The 9,768-nt window shown below is 55.5% G+C and overlaps 1 protein-coding gene across 1 annotated transcript; it reads right to left on the reverse strand.

The window, feature by feature from the left end:
* Nucleotides 1-59: 59 nt before the first annotated feature.
* Nucleotides 60-7,681, reverse strand: Atg9b (autophagy related 9B). The gene is made up of 14 exons (XM_017801711.1): nt 7,193-7,681; nt 7,002-7,045; nt 6,807-6,871; nt 6,290-6,451; nt 5,496-5,637; nt 3,568-4,322; nt 3,230-3,383; nt 2,882-3,061; nt 2,110-2,346; nt 1,795-1,928; nt 1,544-1,640; nt 1,227-1,350; nt 1,004-1,143; nt 60-842 (listed from the first exon to the last, which is right to left on the reverse strand). The coding sequence occupies exons 1-13, from the start codon at nt 7,641-7,643 to the stop codon at nt 1,019-1,021; spliced, it is 2,670 nt and encodes an 889-aa protein (XP_017657200.1). The 5' UTR covers nt 7,644-7,681; the 3' UTR covers nt 60-842; nt 1,004-1,018.
* Between the last annotated feature and the right edge of the window lie 2,087 nt (nt 7,682-9,768).

A 9,768-nucleotide genomic window follows, 5' to 3' on the forward strand; every position in this document is an offset into this window, starting at 1 on the left:
GCTTTAGGTGAACTGTAGGCTCCCCTTGCCCCTCTCTGGAGGATCAAGCCTTCAAAGTCTAAGTCATTCAAATATTTATTGAAGATTCATCATAAAACACCGTGCCAGATGTCATGAGATGCTTAACCCAGCCCTTGTGAATTACAATTAAAGTTTTGTGCTTTAATGTGTACAGATGTGGAGGGGGTGATTCTTTAAGAGGAAGCTCTACACACACTCTGTGACTCAGCACTCTGAAAACAGTTTCCAGGCAGTCACAGGCAGTTGGGTGATTGAGAAAACAGGTGCAGTCCTCAGCTATCAGGAGCCAGGCATGCCACAAACTTCACAGCAGAGCACAGCCATGAGCAATCCTTACTGCTTATTTCTCACAGGATGAGGAGCCCCACCCACTTCCTCAGACATCACAGCTGTGCTGAAGTCCAAAAACAGAAACCATCTCTAGTTTTTCCACTCACAAGTCCCCATGTCCCACCCCTAGTCCCACAGGAACCTCAAGGGGGGAGCCAACAGGAAGAACTTCCCTGCCTCTCAGGCCATGTGCCTCACTGCTTCCCTAACACAGAGCTTGACCTTTGCCTGGGCCCTGCCCTCCGCCTTAGGGATGCTGGGGTACTTCTTCCCAGCAACTGCTCCAGCCAGTGGGGCCAGTGACCCCTTATTTGTGGGGACCACATTTAGCCTCGTAGTCCAAACCCAGTCATCTCCCACTCTGTGCTCTGGGCAAGCTCCTCATTAACTTCCAAGTCTGCCCAAATAAAGCATCCTGGGCCTGTCATCTGTGGGGGGCCTCGAGAGATGGCTTCATGTCACCCCATCTAGTCTCCTGAAAAAGCCAGAACCTGAGGGAGGAGGAAGAGAAGGCTGTTGTAAGCATGCCAGGAGTCTAGGCTCTAGAGACCACACCCATCACCCCAAATTCAACTAGTGTTCCCATCCCTCCAAGACTGGCTCCAGTTTCCTGCTCCTTCCTTGCTTGGCTTCCCATCTGGGTAATACTGACCTGAGGTGTCCTCGATCAATGCAAGGGGCCTGGGAGGGGCTCCTTCTGGGTGACTGGGGGCTCCTGAAACCCCCTTGGGAACAGATTCCGGGCCCTCTGGGTGCCCCACTGCTGTCTGGGGCTGGAAGCAGGACTGGAGCCTGGTTACAAAAAACATCAAGTGAGCAGGGAAATGATGCTCAAGAGCCACTAGGATTTTCCCTCTGCCCCCTGCCAGTCTCACCATTACTTGACCAAGATGGCTTTTCCTCATCAGGTGAGGCAGGCTGTGAGGGGCTGGACCAGGGCCTGGATGGGGAGGAGGCTGAAGCCTCCCCCCACAGTTCCTGCTGCTGCTGTTGATGGAGCTAGATGGAAGAAAAAGAGTGAGGGGCTCCCTCCTGTGTGGGGTGGTGGGAGGGTGGGAGGAGGTAAGGCCAAGCCCCTAGGCTAGGTACAGAGAGCTCATAGCTCCTGTTAGGTACCCTGTTGGTCCTGGCCCTTTCCCCAGGCTTCATTTTATTCACCTTCCCATATTCTTTCTGGCACCCCTCTACACACCTGGTGCAGGTAAATGGCATGGAGGCTCATTTCAGCAGAAGCAAGCTCTGGGAGCTGGGCCAGCTTCTGGCCCCCAGTGCCTCCTGGGGACACACAGCTAAAACAAGATGCAGCAGTCAAGATGCATGTTCCCACAAAGGAGGGAGGGCCAAGCTACACCCCACCTTCCAAATCCCCTCAGCACCCCAGCTCCCTTCTGGAGGATCATCCCCAATCCAGACTCCCCTACAAGTCTGGCCTTCACCCCTCACCTGGGGTCCTGGACCATGCGGGAAATAGAGGCAAGGAGGCTGGCTGTGGCAGCAGCAGGGCAGGGGGTTGTGGGACTCAGGTCCCTTGGGGGCAGGCAGGGGTTCACCAAGAGGTTAGCCAGGAAGGCTTCCGGCTGAACAAAAGAGAGAAAGCAAAAGACATCAGAGGAGGGAGGAATAAGAGGCCTAAAGGAGGACCAAAGAGTGCCACAGACTGAGCTGCCTGTCAGGGTAACAACACACAAGGTTATACACAGGAGATGGGGAGAGATGGAGGATGGGAAGGGCAGAGGTGTAGCCAAGCCTGGGACTCACAAGAGGGGATGTGCAGTCACTGAGCACCCCTGGGGTGGGGGGGCTTCGAGCTGAAGTTGCACCCCAGGCAGCTGCATCTTGTTGTACCCGGCCCCGAAAGTGCCCCAGGAACTTAGAGCTGTGCCCTGGTGGCTGCCATTGTGGATGTGCCAGGGAGAACCGCATCAAGGAGAGCTCTGTCTTTCCATCCTCTGCACGCTGAGAGAGTGAAGCCTCCGTCTGTCCCTCTGAGAGCCACTGCAAGGAAGAAGGTCCTTCCAGTGTTAGGAACATGGAGGCTCCTGAGGTAGGCAGGACGGTAAATACTGCCCACATGCCCCAGATGAAGGACATGGAGGCCTTGATTTGGATATGCTCAAGATAACCCAGGAGTGGAGCAGCAGAGCAGGATGTGCTACTCAGCCTGGGCATATAATCAGCCTTGATGTTTTGCCCCCCTATGCAGCTCCAGTCTCCAAGACCAGGGAAAGTGTGCCCCACTCTTCACCCACTAGCTACCTTTATAGCTTTTGAGGGGGCCTTTGCTGCCATTTGCTGTAGTTTCTATGTACCAGTAGCTCTATAAAGGGCTTACAGACCAGCATATCAGTCTCACAAGCGGGTCGCTGGCTATTGCTACTGTCCTTACAGTAGCAGGACCAAGACTCAGGGTCACAGGTGACAAGCATCATAGCTGGAGTTGGAAGCCGGGTGTGCTTTGGCAAGGCAAGCAAACTCCTACCCAGCACAACCTTGGGGGCGAGGGGGTGGGGTGTCAGAGAAGGGCTCTAACCTGAGGATGGCCATGGCGCTTCACATCCATGAGGGCAAAGGAACAGATGTCCCCAACGCCGGCCACGTCCACGGTGAAGTGATGAAAAAAATCAATAATCTCCAGAGCACGAGGGCGGAACCAGAAGAGCAGAAAGAGCGGGGTGAGGAGTGGAGACAGGAGCTCTTCCAGGAGGGAGACCTGAGGCGGCATGGATGAGGCTGAGAGGAAGCTACGGATAAGACCCCGCCAGTGATCAGGGTCAAGGGCTTTCCAAGAATACTTGCTAAGGTCTGACGCTCCCAACCACTCCCCACGGAGCCTCCCCGCCGAGTCAGCCCCACACCCATGTGAGCCCCAGCACTCAACTGCTCGGTATTGTAGCAGCTGCGCCATCTGCCAGTAAGCGTTGGCCCTGCCGCCAGCACCCGGCTCCTCCGGGAGGTAGTGCATGTGCGCCAGGGCTGCCTGCAGCAGGAGCTGTGGGGGGCGCCCCTGGCTTTGCTCTTCTGGGATGAAGGACCTGGAGGGCCGAGCGTGGGGATGAGGATGCACTTAGGAGGGCCTGAGTTTGGGATGCCCCGCTGAGGGCTGGGGGCTAGGGGAGGGTTGCTGACTGAAGGGTTGGCTCAGGGGAAGGGAGCCTGCGCCCAGGTCAGAGAAAGGGGCGTACATCAACACCTCTTCCCCCGCCTGTGCCATCGAACCTGGCCACGGTGGCTGTGACCCCGAGCGCGGTCATGGTAGTGAGCACATGCTCCACGGCCAACACGTCCTCGTCGTAGACGGTGAGCACCAACAGAGCAGCAAAGAGAGCTCCGGAGAAGAAGACGAGCTGGCGGGCCAGCAGTGCGCGCAGTGGTGCGGGGGGCTCTGCGGCGCGCAGGAAGGCGGCTGCTGGACGGTAGGCGCGGGCCAGGCGTGCGCGGAGCTCGTGGGACAGCTCGTTGAAGTGGCGCAACTGCAGGCGGGCCAGGCGGGACCAGCGGCGCGCCCCGAAGGCACCCGGCTCGCGCCGCAGCAGCTCCACGTGGCTATAGAAGGCGTGCAGCACCTGCCAGGCCAGCACCAGCGGGCTCAAGGCCAAATTCACGGCGGCCAATAGCAGCACCGTGCGCCTCCAGCGAGCCGCCAGGACGCCCCGGAGGTCGCTGCGCTTGTAGGCTTCTGGAAGCTCCCAGCCGCCGCGGAAGAGCGAGAAGGGGCCGCGGAAGAGCAGCAAGTCCACGTTGAGCGCCAGACCCCGGCTAAGGAAGGCGGCGCTGCCCCCCCAGGGCAGCGGGCAGCGGGCCGGCAGCAGCCCCTTGTTGGCCAGTGCCACCTGGTAGTTGGTGTAGCGCAGGATGCGGTGGTGGACGTCCAGTTCCGTCAGGGGCCTCGGCTGCACGCACAGACCCCCGCTCCTCTGCAGCTCCAGGAGGCGGGACTGCACCTCAGCCCAGGGTACCGAGCTGAGCGCCTCCTAAGGAGAGGTCCGGTGAGCCCAGGGGCCTGGATTCCTTCCAGAGAGACAGCCAACCCCTAGGGCCCAGTGGGCTGCCTGCAAACCAGCCCTCGTGGCCTCCCTCCCCACCTAGTACTTCTGCCCTCTGCCAGCCCTGCTGCCAACAGCCCCTTCTAAATTGCTTTGCTTGCCACTGCCACTCAAGTGGCCATTAGTCATGTGCTTCAGGGGTTGGACCTGGCTTCCTTTTCTGAGCTCCCTCAGCCACACATATAAAAGAATGGCTGGCAGTTCCCAAGACTCCCTTCCTTCCCCACCACCTCTGTCAAGCCAAGTTTGGGGAACCGCAGCTGCACCCCACTCCATGTAACTTGCATAGCCGTCACCCGATTAGCTTTCAAACATCCCTGGCTGTAGCTGTCACGCCTCATTTGGAGGAACCCATGTGAACTGCGTGCCTCACTTTAACTCAGTTTCACCCTGTCCAGTTATTCTCTCTGGGCCATCCTCTACAGCCCATCCCAGTGTCTCCCAGTCCCCTGGAAGGAACAGGAAAGGAAGGGCTAGAAGAACAGGACCCAGGTCGCAGCCTCCAGGAGCAGTGGTCAGGCCTGGTACCTCCCTACTCCAAAGACTCAGGTTGTTCGAGGGGAAGCAAGGAAATGGGCCTGAAGAAGATGCCTTTAATAATGAACTTAGGGACAGAGCTAGAAAGAGCCTGGCTCGGAGTGGAAAGAAAGGGTGCAGAATGACCAAGAGTCAAGAGGTCAAGAGAGCACCTTTGATTCCAGGTGCCTTACTTGGAAGGCTCTACTTCAGGCAAACAAGCAAGCCGGCCCACCTCCACTGCCTGCAGGTGCCCCTGTTTTCCTCCCACTTCCTGCCCTGGGACTTGGAATGCCCTTCCCTCACCCTGGGCTGATCTTTCTCACCCAACCAGAATACCTCCTGCTCTAGAAACCCCAGTGACAGCCCTTCCTCTAAACAGCCATTGTTTTTACTGCCAGCATGTGACTGTAAGTCATCGCAGATGACCCATCTAAGTCAAGTCAGAGCCAAGCTTGCTAAGTAGCAGTGCCACCTCCTGACAACTCCAGGCCCGGGGCAGGTATGAGAAGGCTTCTTTCTGCTCTTCCTCTGCATGGCCCCACTCTCACCTGTCCTCTGCCCACCCTGTCACAGTAGGCTCACCGGGGGGATGTGCAGGGCCTCCCTGTAAAACACCTGGATGTCCCAGTAGCTGAAGAGGTTACAGATGGAGCGAAGCAGCTGGAACAGCCAGAAGCCAGCAGCCAGGACCAGGAGGAAGACCAACAGGGGAGTGTTGTGAATCCTGCAGGGGGTTGCACAGGAAAGGTAACAAAAGGATAAGATGCCCACAGAGGGGAGACTGATGCCCAGTGGTAGCGAGACCAGCAGGTCTCAGTGGGGTTCAGCGAGCAGTCCCCAGTGAGGCCCCCACAAGCGCCTACAAAGTCAACACTTTTCACAAACATTAATTCTTTCTATGTGTATTCTCCCACGAGTATGCAGTGGAGTTTTCCAAAAGCTACAAGACAAGTGAAGATATCACATCACACTGATGCCCATTTAAGGTGCACTTGTGCACTCCTGAATTTTAAAGTTGTCCTCAGGGCTAGGGGTACAGTACTTGCCCAGCATGTGAGAAGCTCAGGGTTTGGTTCCTAGAAACACACACACACACACACACACACACACACACACACACACACACTGTGTGTGGGATATACACACACACACACACACACACACACACACACACACACACACACACCCCACATGGAGAGAGGGAGGGAGACAGAGAGAAAAAAGTTTCCCTCATCCTTAGTTTCTAACACGGTAAATATGACTCAAAAGCAAAGGCTCTTTGGAGCTATCAGTCAACCTGGTGTGTACTTAGGGGAGCTTCCTATCTTCCTATCCCTCTGTGAGCTTAACTCGGAGGCCCTCAGGCTGCCACTCACTTCTCTGCACACTGGGCTGAGGGTAGGATGGCATCAGACAAGGTCACTTTGCTGTGGAACGGTCCAGGTCTTGTATGGTTAATTGGTCGGTTGTTGAAGAGAATGCTGTAATCCACGCATTGAAGGAGGAAGGTGGTGAAGGTGATGATGAAAATGAACTGCCTGAGAAGAGGGATAGGGCACTGATCAGGTCTAAGGGTCAAGTGGACTCCTGGCCCAGTCCCCAGAAAATCCTGAAGCTCTCTGTGCCTGGCCCCCGACCGCCACCCTTCAGAGCCCCAAGCTCCACAGACTAGAATGCAAAAGGAGGGCTGGGACTGTGGCTCAGCCTAGTATTCATGGAGTCCTGGGTTCGATCTCAGCACTACATATACTGGGTGTGGGAGGACAGGCCCTTGAAAGGGGAAGGCAGGAGGAAACAGGAGTCTGAGGCCTTGTCTAAAAGAAAAAAAAAAAAAAGAAAGAAAGAAGAGGAGAGGGCTGAGCTTAGAGCTTAGGGACATGATTGGCTTCTCACCCCAGCTGGAAGACATCCTCCAACAGGATACAGGTGAAGCCATTCCGTTGGTGGTAACTGTAGATGTGGCAAGCTCATCAAGAAATAAGTCTAAGGTTCAACCTGCCCTTTGTCTTCACTCCCCCACTGTCCCCAGACCCCTGTCCCCTCCCTGGAGTCCCATGACCCCCTCCACAGGCTGAGCACAAAGGATATCTTGGTGAAGAAGCTGTCCAGGTTCTGTATGTGATGCCAGGAGCCTGGGCACAGAGGGAATGGCGTCAGAAATTGGCATTGTCACTCCAGTGATTAGTCCTCCGTGCCTACAACCCAGGCCAGCCTGGGCTAAGCCTTGGAGCTCCCAGGCTCGCTGACCCACTCAACCCCCCACATACCCTCACACTCACCACGGAGCCCTTCAGGCACATGAAGCAAGGGTTGATGGTCCTCCCCATGGAGGGGTGAGTCTTGGGACCCCTCGGGGTCACAGTCCTCTAACCGCTCATAATCCTGCTCAGGGATCAGAGGGCCTATCCGAAGCCCAGGAGGATCCTGGGGGCACCGGCGGGAGGGAGGGGGAGTGACCGAGGCCGGGGATGGGGTGGAATGGGCCCCCCAGGAGGGGGGAGCAGAGGTGGGTGTCATTGTGGGCAGGGTCTGTGTTGGGGTAGTGGCTGGGGTGGGAAGGGCACTGTGTCGAGGCTGAGAAGCCCCTGTCTCCTGCAGTGCCAAGCAGGGGGACCCTGAGGTAGGAGGGAACACTGAAGAGGAGGAGCTTCTGGCAGGAGACAGAGAGAAGACAGAGACCCTCCCTCCCCCAAGTCCCCGACATGGAGGAGCAGGCGATGGCAGCGCCATGGGGAGTAGAGGCACTGAGCTGGGCCCCAAGTCTCCCCACCGCCGCTGAGCAGACTCCAATAAGGACAACAACAGCTCCAGGTGACTCAGGCTGGGCAGGCCTCAGGCGTGCCAGCCCTCAGCCACCTGTGTGATCACTCACACCCCATTACAGGGCAACCTGGGGCCAAGGCCCAGCCTGCATGCCTGGGAGAGACACCAGCTAGAGAGGCAGGGGCTCCAGAGCTATTGGGTCAAGAAGAAACACCCATAACCGCTGCTTTCAGCCCTCGAGGAGACAAAAGGTGAAGAGAGAACTGAGGCGGCCAAAACACCAAAAGCAAAAGAGCAGCATCCATCAAAGGATGAAAGTCTTGGGGCTGAGGTGTTAAGCCTCTCCTTTCTGAAAATCAAATTCCCCCTCCCTCTGCACCTGGGGATAATGATAAACAGAAATGCAGCAAGATCAAAAAAGAAGAGTTGGGCATGGCAGTAACAGTCATAACCCCAGGACTTGGGAGGAGACAGAGGCAGCAAGACCAGGAGTTTGAAGCCAGCCTGGGCTACAGTGGACCTTGTTTAAAAAAAAAAAAAAGGACACCAGGTATTCGGGAGGCAGAGGCAGGTGGATCTCTGTGAGATCGAGGCCAGCCTGGTCTAAATAGTTCAGTGAGTTCAGGCCAGCTGGGAGGGAGACCCTGTGTCAAAAAGACAAAAAAAAAAAAAAAAAAGCAAAAAAACATATTTTGTTCCTCTGAGTGGAAGAGAGGAGACTAAGGTTGAGGGAAACCAGGAAGTAAAGGAATGCAGCTATTTGGGATTTGAGAAGTGATTTGAGGAGTTTCAAGTGGAAAAGCATAGCTCTTTGGAAGTTCCATTATATCTTCTTTCCTGATTTCCCCTCTGTCCTGACCGAGTTTCAGGGGCCTCCTGAGAAGCATCAAGACTGGACAGGCAAGGAAGGCAGCTAGGAGTCCAGGATTTCCAAGGCTGAGTTCCTTACTGTGGCCTCACTGAGGAGGAGGAGGAGGCCTAGGTGACTGGTCTGCTGGCTTGCCCAACACCATTCCTGAGGCTCTGAATCACCAAGCGTCCTGCTGAAGCCCATGCCTGAGATGCTGACTTGGCCAGCAGGTGTCAGGACCTTCAGGGCTTAGGCCCAAGGACTGATGTAGGAGCCAGTGCTCCAGAGGTGGAGAGGAACTCAGAGCTTCCTAGAATGTTCCCAGGACCATGGAGGACATTCACGGAGCTCCCCTCACTTTTGGCCCAGGCTGCCTGCTTTTCTTTTTCTCTGTCTCCGTTCTGGGTGGGGACACACACACACACACACACACACACACATGGACTGTCACAGTAGCTCAGGACTTCCATACCTTTGTAGCTGGCAAGACACAGCTATGAAAACCTTTCTACAGGTGGCAAAATGAATCCCATGTTGGAAGGGGGGGCAGGAAATTCCCATGGTCTTTCTGACACATAGAGATGGGTTCTAACTGGTACCTCCCTTGCCTCACTCAGCTGACATGGCTCACATAGCATCTTTGATATTGAGTACTTCCTTAAGACCCCTTCCCACACACACTGATCTCAGCCCAATCTCAAACCAATTCTGGCTCATTAGTCCGTCCAGTTTAAATTCCCTTATCCACAGCCTCCCTACCCCACCCTCAGTTCAAAGCAATTTGAATCGCGGAAGCACCACTAATATTAAATGTCTCTGGACTCTAGTAACAATAATCTTTCCAAATCTCCAAGTGGGTTACCAAAAGCAGATGCAGGCCAGGAGTGGTGCTTCCTGATGGGCAGTGTCTAATAGCGCTTTTCCTTGATAGATGTTTGGAAAGGAACAGGGTTAATGAATCAGAACCACTCCCACCCAGAAGCCACAACCAAGCGGAGGAGACAGATACAAAAATAATTATATAGAAGGTGTGGTGGCTCAGACCTGTTTCCCAGCACAGGGAAGGAAGGATCTAGCTTTCAAGACCCGAGAGGGCTACCTTGACAGTTCCAGGCTAGCCAGAACTACCTAGCAGGCGGAGGAGGGGCAGAGCTTACAGCAAGAATAAGTGCTCATAGGTGCAAGTGCTGCTTGCTCTTGGATTGGCACCTTAAGTAATTAAGACCTGGCTGAGGGAGATAT

Source organism: Nannospalax galili, unplaced genomic scaffold, assembly GCF_000622305.1.
Source record: "Nannospalax galili isolate Female #2095 unplaced genomic scaffold, S.galili_v1.0 scaffold302, whole genome shotgun sequence".
Taxonomy (NCBI): Eukaryota; Metazoa; Chordata; class Mammalia; order Rodentia; family Spalacidae; genus Nannospalax; species Nannospalax galili.